The 16881-nt window shown below is 48.4% G+C and overlaps 1 protein-coding gene across 2 annotated transcripts in view; it reads left to right on the forward strand.

Moving 5' to 3' along the window:
- Nucleotides 1-16881, forward strand: part of pgpep1 (pyroglutamyl-peptidase I) — a 64750-nt gene that overhangs the window by 39690 nt on the left and 8179 nt on the right. For both annotated transcript variants that reach the window (XM_086004397.1, XM_086004398.1), the window contains one exon: nucleotides 6135-6367. In XM_086004397.1, the coding sequence (XP_085860523.1) occupies nucleotides 6135-6367 (233 nt within the window). The remainder of the gene's footprint in view (nucleotides 1-6134; nucleotides 6368-16881) is intronic.

Raw genomic sequence — 16881 nt, forward strand, 5'->3', positions numbered from 1 at the left:
TCTGCTTTCTGGCCTTCCTCACAAGTGAGGAGCAAAGGTGAGTGCGAGACAAGGAGACAAAGGGGAAGAGACAGAGCGCGAGAGAGGGAAATGAGTGCGAAAGGAATAGAGGAACTAAGCGGAGGATGAACAAAGACACTTGGTGAGCGAGAGATAAGGGGAGATACTTAACAAAGAGAGGAAGCGCAGGTAAAGGCTGCACAGGCAGGCAGGAAGGGAATGGGTGACCGCCAGGCAGAGTGGTAGGCGCAGGCAGGTAGTGCCATCCCCCTCTCAAACAGATATACCAATTTGGATATTGTTGAGGGAGATGGCTTATCGGGGGAAGGCAGCAGCAGCCAACTTCCTGGCACCGTGGGTGGTTCTGCTGCACAGGACGGGAGGAAAAAGAGGGGGAGAGCTATAGTAATATTGGATTCTATTGTAAGGGGAATAGATAGGTGTTTTTGCGGCCGCAAATGAGACTCCAGGATGGTGTGTTGCCTCCCTGGTGCAAGGGTCAAGGATGTTTCGAAGCGACTGCAGGGCATTCTGGAGGGGGAGGGTGAACAGCCAGTTGTCGTGGTGAATATAGGTACCAACGATATACGTAAAAACCGGGATGAGGTCCTAAAAGCTGAATATAGGGAGTTAGGAGGTAAATTAAAAAAATAAGACCTCAAAGGTAGTAATCTCAGGATTGCTACCAGTGCCACATGCTAGTCAGAATAGAAATAGAAGGATATTTCAGATGAATACGTGGCTAGAGGAATGGTGCAAGGGGGAGGGATTCAAATTCCTGGGACATTGGAACCGGTTCTCGGGGAGGTGGGTCCAGTAAAAACTGGACGGTTTGCACCTGGGTAGGACCGGGACCGATGTCCTAGGGGGAGTGTTTGCTAGTGCTATTGGGGAGGGTTTAAACTAAAATGGCAGGGGGTTGGGAACCTGTGCAGGGAGACAGAGGAAAGGGAAGCAAGGATAGAAGCAAAAGACAGGAAGGAGAAAAGCAAAAGTGGCAGTCAGAGAAATCAAGGGTTTAAATCAAACATGGCCACGACAAATAATAATTCTAAAAGGCCTAAGAGTGTTAAAAAAACAAGCCTGAAGGCTTTGTGTCTTAATGGGAGGTGCATTCGTAATAAGGTGGATGAATTAGCTGCGCAAATAGATGTAAATGGATATGATATAATTGGGATTACGGAGACATGGCTCCAGGGTGACCAAGGCTGGGAATTCAACATCCAGGGGTATTCAATATTCAGGAAAGACAGGCAAAAAGGAAAAGGAGGTGGGGTAGCATTGCTGGTTAAAGAGGAGATTAACACAATAGTAAGGAAGGATATTAGCTCTGATGATGTGGAATCTGTATGGGTAGAGCTGAGAAATACCAAGGGGCAGAAAATGTTAGTGGGAGTTGTATACAGACCCCCAAACAGTAATGCTGAGATTGGGGATGGCATTAAACGGGAAATTAGAGACGCGTGCAATAACAGCACAGCCGTTATCATGGGTGACTTTAATCTACATATAGATTGGGCTAACCAAATTAGTAACAATACTGTGGAGGAGGAATTCCTGGAGTGTATACGGGATGGTTTCCTGGACCAATATGTCGAGGAACCAACTAGAGAGCAGGCCATCTTAGACTGGGTATTATGTAATGAGAAAGGATTAATTAGCAATCTTGTTGTGTGAGGCCCCTTGGGGCGGAGCGATCATAACATGATAGAATTCTTCATTAAGTTGGAGAGTGAAGTAGTTGACTCGGAGACTAGGGTCCTGAATTTAAATAAAGGAAACTACGATGGTATGAGGCGCGAGTTGGCCAAGATGGATTGGGGAACGTTACTTAAAGGGTTGACGGTGGATAGGCAATGGCAAACATTTAAAGATCGCATGGATGAACTACGGAATTTGTTCATCCCTGATTGACATAAAAATAAAACAAAAAAGGTGACTCAACCGTTGCTAACAAGGGAAATTAGGGATAGCATAAGATCCAAGGAGAGGACATATAAATTGGCCAGAAAAAGCAGCAAACCTGAGGATTGGGAGCAGTTTAGGATTCAGCAAAGAAGGACAAAGGGATTAATTAAGAGGGGGAAAATAGAGTATGAGAGTAAGCTTGCAGGTAACATAAAAACTGACTGTAAAAGCTTCTATAGAAAAGTGAAGAGAAAAAGATTGGTGAAGTCAAACGTAGGTCCCTTGCAGTCAGAATCAGGGGAATTTATAAGGGGGAACAACGAAATGGCAGACCAATTAAATACATACTTTGGTTCTATCTTCACAAAGGAGGACACAAATAATCTCCCAGAGATGTCGGGGAACATAGGGTCTAATGAGAGGGAGGAACTGAATGAAATCAGTATTTGTAGGGAAATGGTATTTGGGAAATTGATGGGATTGAAGGCCGATAAATCCCCAGGGCCTGATAATCTACATCCTATGGTACTTAAGGAAGTGGCCCTAGAAATAGTAGATGCATTGCTGGTCATCCAAAATTCTATAGACTCTGGAACAGTTCCCATGGATTGGAGGATAGCTAATGTAACCCCACTATTCAAAAAAGGTGGTAGAGAGAAAACGGGGAATTATAGACCGGTAAGCCTGACATCAGTAGTGGGGAAAATTATAAAAGATGTAACAGCAGAGCACTTGGAAAACAGTGACAGGATCGGACAAAGTCAACATGGATTTACAAAAGGTAAATCGTGCTTGACTAATCTACTGGAATTTTTTGAGGATGTAACTGGTAGAATAGATAAGGGAGAACCAGTGGATGTGGTGTATTTGGACTTTCAGAAGGTTTTCGATAAGGTCCCGCATAAGAGATTAGCGTGTAAAATTAAGGCACATGAGATTGGGGTAAGGTACTGACTTGGATAGAGAACTGGTTGGCAGATAGAAAGCAAAGAGTTGGAGTAAACGGATCTTTTTCCGAGTGGCAGGCAGTGACTAGTGGGGTACCGCAGGGATCGGTGCTAGGACCCCAGCTATTCACTATATATTAATGATCTAGACGAGGGAACTAAATGTAATATCTCCAAGTTTGCAGACGACACAAAGCTGGGTGGGCGTGTGTGCTGTGAGGAGGATGCCGAGAAACTCCAGTATGATTTGGACAGGTTGGGTGATTGGGCAGATGCAGTATAATGTGGATAAATGCGAGGTTATCCACTTTGGTGACAAAAACAGGAAGGCAGATTATTGTCTGAACAGCAATAGATTGGGAGAAGGGGAAGTGCAACGAGACCTGGGTGTCCTTGTGCACCAGTCGTTGAAGGTAAGCATGCAGGTGCAGCAGGCGGTTAAGAGGGCAAATGGTATGTTGGCCTTCAAAGTGAGAGGATTCGAGTACAGGAGCAAGGATGTCTTGCTGCAGTTGTACAGGGCCTTGGTGAGACCACACCTTGAGTATTGTGTGCAGTTTTGGTCGCCTTATCTGAGGAAGGATGTTCTTGCCATGGAGGGAGTGCAGCGAAGATTCACCAGACTGAAACCTGGAATGGCAGGAATGACGTATGAAAAGAGATTGGGTCGATTGGGCTTATATTCGCTGGAGTTTAGAAGAATGAGAGGGGATCTCATTGAAACTTATAGAATTCTAACAGGACTAGACAGACTAGATGCAGGAAGGATGTTTCCGATGGTCAGGGAGTCCAGAACCAGGGGTCACAGTCTAAGGATAAGGGGTAAGCCATTTAGGACTGAGATGAGGAGGAATTTCTTCACCCAGAGAGTGGTGAACCTGTGGAATTCTCTACCACAAAAGGCAGTTGAGGCCAATTCATTAAATATATTCAAGAAGGAGTTAGATATATTTCTTAAGGCTAAAGGGATCAAGGGATATGGGGAGAAGGCAGGGACAGGGTACTGAGCTTGGATGATCAGCCATGATCTCATTGAATGGTGGAACAGGCTCGAGGGGCCGAATAGCCTACTCCTGCTCCTATCTTCTATGTTTCTATGTTTTACTTTATCTTTGTCTGTCAGCGATGTCCTAGAAAGTCAACTGGTAAAAGATTAACATCTGTGGCAAGGGGAGGGGTTTAATGAGTGAGAGCCCCAGGTGGGCAGAGGAAACGCTTCAAGGACACCCTCAAAGCCTCCTTGAAAAAGTGTAACATCCCCACCGACACCTGGGAATCCCTGGCCCAAGACCGCACAAAGTGGAGGAGAAGCATCCGGGAAGGCTCCGAACACCTCGAGTCTCTTCGCCGGGAGCAAGCGGAAGCCAAGCGCAAGGAGCGCACGTCAACCCAAGCACCCCACCCACCCGCCCCTTCAACCACCGTCTGCCCCACCTGTGACAGAGACTGTAGGTCCCGCATTGGACTCATCAGTCACCTGAGAACTCATTTTTAATGTGGAAGCAAGTCATCCTCGGTTCCGAGGGACTGCCTAAGAAGAAGAATGAGGGAGCTGCAGAATGCGGGGAGTGATAACTGAAGATCAGATTAGATACAGAGTAACGCTTCCTCTACACTGTCCCGTCAAACACTCCCAGGGCAGGTACAGCACGGGTTAGATACAGAGTAAAGCTCCCTCTACACTGCCCCATCAAACACTCCCAGGGCAGGTACAGCAGAGGTTAGATACAGAGTAAAGCTCCCTCTACACTGCCCCATCAAACACTCCCAGGGCAGGTACAGCACGGGTTAGATACAGAGTAAAGCTCCCTCTACACTGTCCCATCAAACACTCCCAGGGCAGGTACAGCACGGGTTAGATCCAGAATAAAGCTCCCTCTACACTGTCCCATCAAACACTCCCAGGGCAGGTACAGCACGGGTTAGATACAGAGTAAAGCTCCCTCTACACTGTCCCATCAAACACTCCCAGGGCAGGTACAGCACGGGGTTAGATACAGAGTAAAGCTCCCTCTACACTGTCCCATCAAACACTCCCAGGGCAGGTACAGCACGGGTTAGATACAGAGTAAAGCTCCCTCTACACTGTCCCATCAAACATTCCCAGGGCAGGTACAGCACGGGTTAGATACAGAATCCAGTCTTGCAAATATTCCATGTTTCTCTGCCCGGAGGGACAGAAACCATTTGATCAGGAACCGAGAATTTAGATTTATTTTTTGTTTTATATGAAGCAAAGTGTTCACCAATTCTACCTGCCTGTCTCTCTTCCTGAAGTCTATCACTCTCCTCTTCACCGTTCAGTATACGTCTCCAGGTTTTGTGTCATCTGCAAATTTTGAAATGTGCCCGGTACTCCCACATCCAAGTCATTAATATATATCAAGACAAGAAAAGCAGTGGTTTTAGAACCGCCCCCTGAGGAACACCACTGTATACCTTCCTCCACTCCGCAAAACAACCGTTCACCACTACTCTCTGTTTCCTGTCACTTAGCCAATTTCGTATCCATGCTGCCACTGTCCCTTTTATTCCATGGACTTCAACCTTGCTGGCAAGCCTATTATGTGGCACTTTATCAGACGCCTTTTGGAAGTCCATGTACACCACGTCAACCACATTGCCCTCATCAACCCTCTCTGTTACTTCATCAAAAAACTCGATACAGAAGTGTAGGGAGAGGGTGTGGGAGGGGAAGGGTAGGGTGGGTGAGTGGGGGTTTGAACGACAGGGTGGTGGAAGGGAGAGGGTGGGGGAGGGAGGGGGTGTGGGGGGGTGAAGGTTGGGGAGGGGGTGGGGGGTTGAAGGGTGAGGGGCTGAAGGGGAGGGCTGAGTGGGGTGAAGGGAGGGGGTGTGTGGGGGAGGTGAAGGGAAGGGCTGAGGGGTTGTGGGGAGAGGGTGTGGGGGGATGAAGGGAGGGGCTGAGGGGGGTGAAGGGAGGGGAGGGTGTAGGGGGCTAGGTGGGGGAGGGGGGAGGGGGCCTGAAGAGAGGGCGCACCGTTCCCTATAAGCTGCATGGTTGCGCAGCTCTCTCCCGGTTCCGCCCAGCTAGTGATCGGCTTTTCCGATGTTCAAGTTCACACACGCGCGCAAAACTGTGAATGGGCCTCGCACCCAAAAACAAATTATGGGGAGCATTGGAGGGGGCTGGGGAAAAGATGGGGGAATGATAGAGGGGTGGGGGGAGGGGTTCTGTCATGTGTGCCAGGCTTCATGGACCAGCAGGTCTTTTCCTGCCCATTAATTTCTTGCATGCGTTTGTTAATATTCTTCTTGCAGTTGTTCGTCCATGTCGGTGTTTCGGCCATTGCGACCACTGTGACACTGGAGACATGTGGGCACAACCAGGGCTATCATGTGCTGGATAATCTAGGCTACTGCCCAGACACCCACTGCTGCATCCAGGGAGGAGCCGGCTGCCTCCTGTCCATCATCGACATGGATGTCGTATGTAACAAAATCGCGGACCCTCAGCTGGGTGTGGCCACTTCGGTTTCGAAGGACGCAGGAAGGTAGGGGAGCCCCATCGTGGCAGTGGCCCCGGGTTTGTTGGAGCAGGAGACCTCGCCCCCCCCCCCCCTTCAGCTCCAAAATCTTTCGCGCGGCTGAATTGCTGGAAGTGCGAGCTGATAAGCGGGGCATTCGGGACCTTGGCGAGCGACGGGACTGGCGGTCTATCTCCTGAACCAATTGGTTTTAAGGTTGGAGATAGAAACAGAGGAACGACGGAGAGGGAAATGGGGTGAATTAGAGTCAAATCAGGGAGAGAAAGAGAAATAGAGAGGGTAAGAAAATTGGATCAAAACAGAGAGGAAAAAAAGAGGCAGAAAGGAAAAGTAGGAGGGAAAAAAATCTCTCCCAGCGTTTAGGGTTTGATGGGCGGCACAGACACCAGGTGTGCTCCCAGTGTACAGCAATGCGCGTCAGAGGAAAGAAATAGTTAAAGTGGTTCTTCCATCCTTTGAACAGCAGTAACTTGCATTTATGGCATGCCTTTAATGGAAAAAGCGTCCCAGCAGATTGGCGCAAGGGCAAACGGACACCGAGACCAGAAGAGGTTAGAAAGGATGAGTCAAGGCCTTGCTGAAGAGATGGGCTTTCGGAAAGTTCAGTTTAACAGCAAGAACTTGTATTTATATAGCGCCTTTAACACAGTAAAACGTCCCAAGGTGCTTCACAGGAGTATTATAAAACAACATTGGACACCGAGCCCCATAAGGAGGTGACCAAAAGCTTGGTCAAAGAGGTAGGTTTTAAGCAGCGTCTTAAAGGAGGAGAGAGAGGTAGAGGGGCGGAGAGGTTTAGGGAGGGAATTCCAGAGCTCAGGGTCCAGGCAACTGAAGGCACGGCCGCCAATGGTGGAGCGATGAAAGCCGGGGATGCACAAGAGGCCAGAATTGGAGGAGCGCGGAGATCTCGGAGGGTTGTGAGGCTGGAGGAGGTTACAGAGATAGGAAGGGGCCATGGAGGGAAAACAAGGATGAGAATTTTAAAATTGAGGCGTTGCCAGACCGGGTGCCGATATAGGTCAGCGAGCACAGGGGGTGATGGGTGAACGGGACTGGGTGCGAGTTAGGACACGGGGCAGTGAGCACAGGGGGTGATGGGTGAACGGGACTGGGTGTGAGTTAGGACACGGGGCAGTGAGCACGGGGTGATGGGTGAACGGGACTGGGTGTGAGTTAGGACACGGGGCAGTGAGCACAGAGGGTGATGGGTGAACGGGACTGGGTGTGAGTTAGGACACGGGGCAGTGAGCACAGGGGGTGATGGGTGAACGGGACTGGGTGTGAGTTAGGACACGGGGCAGTGAGCACAGGGGGTGATGGGTGAACGGGACTGGGTGTGAGTTAGGACACGGGGCAGTGAGCACGGGGTGATGGGTGAACGGGACTGGGTGTGAGTTAGGACACGGGGCAGTGAGCACAGGGGGTGATGGGTGAATGGGACAGGGTGTGAGTTAGGATACGGGGCAGTGAGCACAGGGGGTGATGGGTGAACGGGACTCGGTGTGAGTTAGGACACGGGGCAGTGAGCACAGGGGGTGATGGGTGAACGGGACTGGGTGTGAGTTAGGACACGGGGCAGTGAGCACAGGGGGTGATGGGTGAACGGGACTCGGTGCGAGTTAGGACACGTGGCAGTGAGCACAGGGGGTGATGGGTGAACGGGACTGGGTGTGAGTTAGGACACGGGGCAGTGAGCACAGGGGGTGATGGGTGAACGGGACTGGGTGTGAGTTAGGACACGGGGCAGTGAGCACGGGGTGATGGGTGAACGGGACTGGGTGTGAGTTAGGACATGGGGCAGTGAGCACAGGGGGTGATGGGTGAACGGGACTGGGTGCGAGTTAGGACACGGGGCAGTGAGCACAGGGGGTGATGGGTAAACGGGACTGGGTGTGAGTTAGGACACGGGGCAGTGAGCACAGGGCGATGGGTGAACGGGACTGGGTGTGAGTTAGGACACGGGGCAGTGAGCACAGGGGGTGATGGGTGAACGGGACTCGGTGCGAGTTAGGACACGGGGCAGACGAGTGTTGGATGAGCTGAAGTTTACGGAGGGAGGGAGATGGGAGGCCGGCCCGGAGAGTGTAGGAATAGTCGAGTGTGGAGGAAATAAAGGCAGGGATGAGGGTTTCAGCAGCGGATGAGCTGAGGCAGGGACGGAGACGGGCGATAGCGCTGCGTGGGTTGGAGAGATATAGAGATGGAATTCAGAGAGCAGGGCCCAAGCAGCTGAAGACCTCAGTCACCAACAGTGGGATGAAGGGAGGGAGGGACAAACTGTCAGAGTCTATGGGACAGAAGTGTTCTAAGGACATAAGAAACTGGAGCAGGAGTCGGCCAGTCGGCCCCTCGAGCCTGCCCCGCCATTCAATAAGATCATGGCTGATCCAATCTTTTCCTCAACTCCACTTTCCCGCTCTCTCCCCGTACCCCTCGACTCCCTGTAGTTCAAAGGTCTGTCAATCTCCACCTTGAATATATTCACTGACTCCGCCTCCACAGCTCTCTGGGGTAGAGAATTCCACAGATTCACGACCCTCTGAGAGAAGAAATTCCTCCTCATCCCCGTCTTAAATGGGCGACCCCTTCTTCTGAGACTGTCCCCTAGTTCTAGATACCCCTACTAGGCAACCTAGTGAACCTTCTCTGCACTGCCTCCAATGCAAGTATATCCTTCCTTAAATATGGAGACCAAAACTGTACGCAGTACTCCAGGTGCGGTCTCACCAGCGCCCTGTAAAGTTGCATCAAAACTTCCCTACTTTTATACTCCATCCCCCTTGCAATAAAGGCCAACATTCCAATAGCCTTCCTAGTTACTTGCTGTACCTGCATACTAACTTTTTGTGTTTCATGTACTAGGACCCCCAAGTCCCTCTGTACCGCAGCATTTTGTTGTCTCACTCCATTTAAATAATCATTTGCTTTTTCTTCTTCCTTCCAAATATTATGGGGTACAGGAAACTTTGTTATATCCGGCACCGACGGGACCGAGCTGTTACATAAGAACATAAGAAATAGGAGCAGGAGCAGGCCAATCGGCCCCTCGAGCCTGCTCCGCCATTCAATAAGATCATGGCTGATCTGATCCTAACCGCCAATCCACTATCACAGTTGCCGATCTATCAACTGCCGGACATACAAAGTTAATGTTGAAGCATACGGAGGTTTTCATCTCCGTATCTGACAACAAACACTGTTGCTTAGCAACAGCTTGTAAACAGTCGGCCCGTACCTTGGAAGCGTCTCTGTAGCTTAGCAACAGCTTCAGAGAGACTTTCCAGAGCCTGACTGTTGAAAACAAAGCCACGAGAAGAAAAAAAAACCTAACAAAACGGCTCCTGATTTCTGCCGGTAGATCGAGGTTTCCGGACATACAACCTCCGGATAAACCAAAGTTTCCTGTATTTGACATTTCGGAAGGATAGGCAGAAAGGAAAAGGAGGTGGGGTAGCTCTGTTAATAAAGGATGAGATCACTGCAGTGGTGAGGAATGATCTTGGCTCGGAAGATCAAGATGTCGAATCAGTTTGGGTGGAGATAGGAAATAATAATGGTAAGAAGTCACTGGTGGGAGTAGTATATAGGCCCCCTAACAGTAGCTACACTGTAGGACAGAGTATAAATCAAGAAATAATGGGGGCTTGTAAGAAAGGTACTGCAATAATCATGGGCGATTTTAATCATCATGTAGATTGGACAAATCAAATTGGCAAGGGTAGCCTTGAGGACGAGTTCATGGAGTGTATTCGGGATGGTTTCTTAGAGCAAAGGTGGATAACCTCACATTTTCCCACATTATACTCCATCTGCCAAATCTTTGCCCACTCACTGAACCTATCTATATCCCTTTGCAGACTCTGTGTCCTCCTCACTACTTTCTAACCCACCAATCTTTGTATCATCAGCAAACTTGGCTATAGTACACCTCGGTCCCTTCATCCAAGTCATTAATATAGATTGTAAATAGTTGAGGCCCCAGCACTGATCCCTGTGGCACCCCACTAGTTACAGTTTGCCAACCGGAAAATGACCCATTTATCTCGACTCTCGGTTTTCTGTTAGTTAGCCAATCCTCTATCCATGCTAATATATTACCCCCAACCCCATGAGCTCTTATCTTGTGCAGTAACCTTTTATGTGGCACCTTATCGAATGCCTTCTGGAAATCCAAATACACCACATCCACCGGTTCCCCTTTATCCACCCTGTTTGTTACATCCTCAAAGAACTCCAGCAAATTTGTCAAAACACGATTTCCCTTTCATAAAACCATGCTGACTCTGCTTGTCTGTCTTATGATTTTCTAAATGTCCTGCTATTGCCTCCTTAACAATGGATTCCAGCATTTTCCCAATGACCGATGTTGGGCTAACTGGCCGATAGTTTCCTGCTCCTGGGGTGTGGTGGGGGGTGCACTTTAGAGCTGGTGGAGGTTGCAGAGGAAGGTTGGGTGAGTTTGTGGAGGGAATTTGAAGCCGAGGACGGGAATTTTAAAATGAGTTCATTGTCCGCTGTGGCTCAGTTGGTAGCATCCTCGCCTCGGAGTCAAAATGACAAGAGGGACGATGCACAGACTGACGTAAGAAACTCGCAACGCACTTGGTTTGAGTATAAAGCAAGGCTTTAATCAACTTGTTTCAGAACATGGAGGTCTAGTTGTCCTTCACTAGTTCCTGTCTTACAAAATGTCCCTGGGCAAGCTGGGCCCACGCCCGAGTATTTATACTCCTTGGACGGCGCCACCAGCTGGCCATCCAGCGTTATTTCATGAGTCGTTTCTTCATGATGATGAGATTTATTACACAGACTGTTCAAGTTATCTACTTTATCCAGAGGCTGATGTACGTGTGGAGCAGACTGGACAGGGAGCGAATGGAGGTGGATAGTCTGGGGCGGGGAACTAGGAGAATCAGATAGGTATTTGATGGATTGGGGTTATGGAACTGGCCAGATGGATTGCAGAGAGCTTTCAGCTCCTGAGCTTCTTTATTTTCTAGAATTGCAGGAGCTGATTGAAAGCTGTTGAAGATTTGGGGTTTTGAGGAGGTCTTTGAGAGAGTGAGATGACATGGGGGGGTGGTGGAGTTTAGGGAGAGAGTTTCAGAGCGCAGGGACATGGTGCCTGAAAGTTGTGTCGGTGATGGTGGTGCCGAGTAGCACGCGCACAGGACCAGAATCTGAAGAGTAGAGCGTGTATTGTGGGACATGGGTACATGGTGGGACGTCATGCTGGAGAAGGTCACAGGACTAGGGTGTAACGGGACCCTGGAAGGAATTGGAGAAGAGAATAGCTAAATATTAAGTTGAGAGACACCTAAGAATCTTGATGGACTCTACACTTAATGTGGAAAATGGAGTTGCGGCGCAGATCAGCTATGATCTCACGGAATGGCGGAGTAGGCCCAAGGGGCTGAATGGCTGCCTCCTCGTCCTATGTTTCTGGCATGTCCAACCAATGCAGAGCAGCAATCAAAGCCGATAGCATGTTGAACTACACTAGCCAAAACAGTAGAATACAAATTGGAGAAAGTCGTGATGGAACTGCAGGGCTTTGAGCACTGAAAGAAAAAAAGACGTGCATTTATATAGCGCCTTTCATGACCACCGGACGTCCCAAAGCTCGTCACAGCCAATGAAGTACTTTTTGAAGTGTAGTCGCTGTTGTAATGTAGGAAACGCGGCAACCAATTTGCGCACAGCAAGCTCCCACGAACAGCAATGTGATAATGACCAGATAATCTGTTTTGGTGATGTTGGTTGAGTGATAAATATTGGCCCAGGACACCGGGTAGACCTCTCCTGCTCTTCTTCGAAGTAGTGCCATGGGATCTTTTACGTCTACCTGAGAGTGCAGACGGGGCCTCGGTTTAATGTCTCTTCGGAAAGACAGCAGCTCCTCAGTACTGCGCTGGGAGTGTCAGCCTAGATTTTTGTGCTGAAGTCTCTGGAGTGGGACTTGAACCCACAACCTTCTGACCCAGAGGCGAGAGTGCTACCCACTGAGCCATGGCAGAGTTGCTTCTGTAAGGAATTCTTTGAGGATTATATTTCTCTCTATCTCCTACTTTAGAGCCCAATCTCTCAACCTGTCCAAATCCTTCTTTGACCATCTGCTTGCTCCCTACTATTTACGACCCCCCCCCCCCCAGTTTGGTATCATCAGCAAACTTGGTGATCTTGGGAAGCTGGTTTTTGTTTGGGGCAGGAGGGAAGAGTTTGAAGAGGTGTGCATTCCTGCTCCTGACCACGGTCCAGTGCCCCCTGCTGGAAGTACTTGTGTGCGGCTAACGGGTGAGAACAGGGTTGGGCTGCTACAACAAGTGAGATGTCGCTCACGGTCTCGTCCGGGGGACGGCACCTCTGACAGTGCAGCACTCCCTCAGTACTGTACTGGAGTGTCAGCCTGGATATTGTGCACAAGTCTCTGGAGTGGGACTTGAACCGACAACCTTCTGACTCAGGCGAGGGTGCTACCCAGTGAGCACTGGCTGACACTAGGTATTCTACCAGCTCCCCGATACTAATGTCCTGTAACCTTGGCTAAAATGGCACAATTTAATGTTGGTGACACTTAACTCACTGCCTCAAATTGTTCCTCACTGCGACTGACAGACCTGCAACTACCACGTGAGGGAGAAAGGATTAGAAGTTTACGGTGATAGGGTGAGATGAAGAGCGTTGGGAGGAGGCTCATGTGGAACATAAACACTGGCACGGAGCTGTTTCGGTGCTGTACATCCTATCTCTCTATGTACAGGAAACTCTCGTTTAAATGGCACCTAAATATCCGGAATTCTTTATTAACCAGCATAATTCTCACTCCGAAAACAACACCTCAATCACCGACAATGTTGCCGAGTCCGAGTCTCCCGCGGTGGCCGAGTTAGTCAGTGGGGGTAGTTCTCCAAACTGCCAGTACTCGGCTTCTTGGCGCTGTCGGAAGTCCGAGCACCTCAATAACAGGAGTCTGACTCTCCCGCGCTGCCGGTAGTCTCTTCCCATCCGCCATTTTTCTGTTTACTGTATAGGTTTTGTTTTACCGTTAAGTAAGTAAAGAGTTATGGATTACCCTCAACTGGCAGTACTGTACTTAATCAAGCATCTTCCACCATCCATTTAACACAACATTCTGTAGGTGAGTACCCAATTACTGTATACTGCACATTTCTTGATTTTTTAATTTTTTTTTGTTAAAAATAGCCTCGGTGGATAACCCTCTCCGTCATCTGGAATTTTTAATCAACCAGCAACATCCCGGTCCCGTCGGTGCTGGATACCAAAGAGTTTCTTGTAAATTGCAAGTAGAACCAAGAGGACCTGGGTTCAAACTAGTTAAATGCAGATTTAGGAGGTTTTCTTTGCATCCACAAGATGGAAGGGTCTCCCGTCTAGCGTATTGAAGGTGTAAGCCCTGAAATCATTTTTGAATCAATTGGATGCTGGAATGGTTAGAGGGACTCAAGTCTCAAAGACTGGCCTTCATCAGCCATAATCATCTTGTGACCTTGAGTGAGGAATTAAAGTTGCTTCCTTTGAATGGTCATTGGAGCTTCACAGCAATGTTTGTTGCGAGGGAGGCACCCCTCAACCAAAGCCAGAAAGTTTAAATAAAAACAGAAACCGCTGGAAATACTCAGCAGGTCAGGCAGTTTCTGTGGAGAGAGAAACAGAGTTAACGTTTCCGGTCGATGACCCTTTCATCAGAACTGGAAAAAGTTGGAGATGGAACAGGTTTTTAAGCAAGTAAGGGGGGAGGGGAGGAAAGAACAAAAGGGAAGGTCTGTGATAGGCTGGAAGGCCGGAGAGATTAAATGACAAAAGGGATGATGGTGTGAGGCGAAAGGAGATGGTAATGGGACAAGTTAAGAAACAAAAGACGGGTCTAGATGAGGTGTAAATGGCAATGACAGAATGATTGACAGCTGCCATGAGAGAAAGAAAAAAAATGATCGGGGCCGAGGTTATGGTCTGAAATTGTTGAACTCGATGTTGAGTCCAGAAGGCTGTAAAGACGAGGTGCTGTGGTTTGTAAAAAGTATCCGAGAGTCCATGGGGAGATTTAATCGAGGTGTTCAAAATCATGAATAGTTTTGATAGATTAAATAAGGAGAAACTGTTTCCAGTGGCAGGAGGTTCGGTAACCAGAGGACACGGATTGAAGATAATTGGCAAAAGAACCAGAGAGGAGATGAGAATGTTTTTACGCAGCGAGTTGTTGTGATCTGGAACGTGCTGCCTGAAAGGGCGGTGGAAGCAGATTCAACAGTAACTTTCAAAAGGGAAGTGGATAAATACTGAAAAAATTGCAAGGCTCTGGGGAAAGAGCTGGAGGGAGTGGGACTAATTGGAGAGCTTGTTCAAAGAGCCAGCACAGGCACACCAGTAGATGTGGTGTATTTGGATTTCCAGAAGGCATTCGATAAGGCGCCACATAAAAGGTTACTGCACAAGATAAGAGCTCACGGGGTTGGGGGTAATATATTAGCATGGATAGAGGATTGACTAACTAACAGAAAACAGAGAGTCGGGATAAATGGGTCATTTTCAGGTTGGCAACCTGTAATTAGTGGGTGCCACAGGGATCAGTGCTGGGGCCTCAACTATTTACAATCTATATTAATGACTTGGATGAAGGGACCGAGTGCACTGTAGCCAAATTTGCTGATGATACAAAGATAGGTGGGAAAGCAAGTTGTGAGGAAACATAGAAGATAGGAGCAGGAGTCGGCCATTCGGCCCCTCGAGCCTGCTCCGCCATTCAATGCGATCATGGCTGATCATCCAAATTCAGTACCCGGTCCCTGCTTTCTCCCCATACCCCTTGATCCCTTTAGCCTTAAGAAATATATCCAACTCCTTCTTGAATATATTTAATGTATTGACCTCTACTGCCTCCTGTGGTAGAGAATTTTATAAGTTTCAATGAGATCCCCTTTCATTCTTCTAAACTCCAGCGAGTACAAGCCAATCGACCCAATCTCTCCTCATACGTCATTCCTGCCATCCCAGGTATCAGCCTGGTGAATCTTCGCTGAACTCCTTCGATGGCAAGAACATCCTTCCTCAGATAAGGCGACCAAAACTGCACACAATACTCAAGATGTGGTCTCACCAAGGCCCTGTATAACTGCGGCAAGACATCCTTGTTCCTGTACTCAAACCCTCTCGCTACGAAGGCCAACATGCCATTTGCCTTCTTAACCGCCTGCTGCACCTGCATGCTTACCTTCAGCGACTGGTGCACAAGGACACCCAGGTCTCGTTGCACTTCCCCTTCACCCAATCTATTGCCATTCAGATAATAATCTGCCTTCCTGTTTTTGCCACCTCACATTTATCCACGTTATATTGCATCTGCCCATGCTTTTGCCCAATCACCCAACCTGTCCAAATCATCCTGGAGTTTCTCGGCATCCTCCTCACAGCACACACGCCCACTCAGCTTTGTGTCGTCTGCAAATTTGGAGGTATTACATCTAGTTCCCTTGTCTAGATCATTAATATATATTGTGAATAGCTGGGATCCAAGGACCGATCCCTGCGGTACCCCAGTAGACACTGCCTGCCACTCGGAAAAAGACCCGTTTATTCCAACTCTTTGCTTTCTGTCTGCCAACCAGTTCTCTATCCAAGTCAATACCTTGCCCCCAATCCCATGTGCCTTAACTTTACACGCTAATCTCTTATGCGGGACCTTATCGAAAGCCTTCTGAAAGTCCAAATACACCACATCCACTGGTTCTCCCTTATCTATTCTACCAGTTACATCCTCAAAAAATTCCAGTAGATTAGTCAAGCACGATTTACCTTTTGTAAATCCATGTTGACTTTGTCTGATCCCGTCACTGTTTTCCAAGTGCTCTGCTATTACATCTTTTATAATGGACTCTAGCATTTTCCCCACTACCGATGACACACAGAATCTACAAAGGAATATAGACAGGCTAAGTGAGTTGGCAAGCATTTGGCAGATGGAGTATAATGTGGGAAAGTGTGAGGTTATCCACTTTGGTAAGAAAAATAAAACAAATTATTATTAAAATGGCGAGAGATTACAAAATGCTGCAGTACAGAGGGACCTGGGGGTCCTTGTGCATGAAACACAAAAAGTTAGCATGCAGGTACAGCAAGTAATCAGGAAGGCAAATGGAATGTTGGCCTTTATCGCAAGGGGGTTGGAGTATAAAAGCAAGGAAGTCCTGCTACAACTGTACAGGGCGCTGGTGAGACCACACCGGGAGTACTGCGTACAGTTTTGGTCTCCTTATTTAAGGAAGGATATACTTGCATTGGAGGCAGCTCAGAGAAGGTTCACGAGGTTGATTCCTGAGATGAAGGGGTTGACTTGTGAAGAAAGGTTGAGCAGGTTGGGCCTATACTCATTGGAGTTTAGAAGAATGAGAGGGGATCTTATTGAAACATATAAGATTCTGAGGGGACTCGACAGGGTGGACGCAGAGAAGATGTTTCCCCTCATGGGGGAATCTAGAACTAGGGGGCATAGTTTCAGAATA

Source organism: Somniosus microcephalus, chromosome 13 (assembly GCF_052327205.1).
Source record: "Somniosus microcephalus isolate GS21.2 chromosome 13, FLI_Smic_1.0, whole genome shotgun sequence".
Classification (NCBI taxonomy): Eukaryota; Metazoa; Chordata; class Chondrichthyes; order Squaliformes; family Somniosidae; genus Somniosus; species Somniosus microcephalus.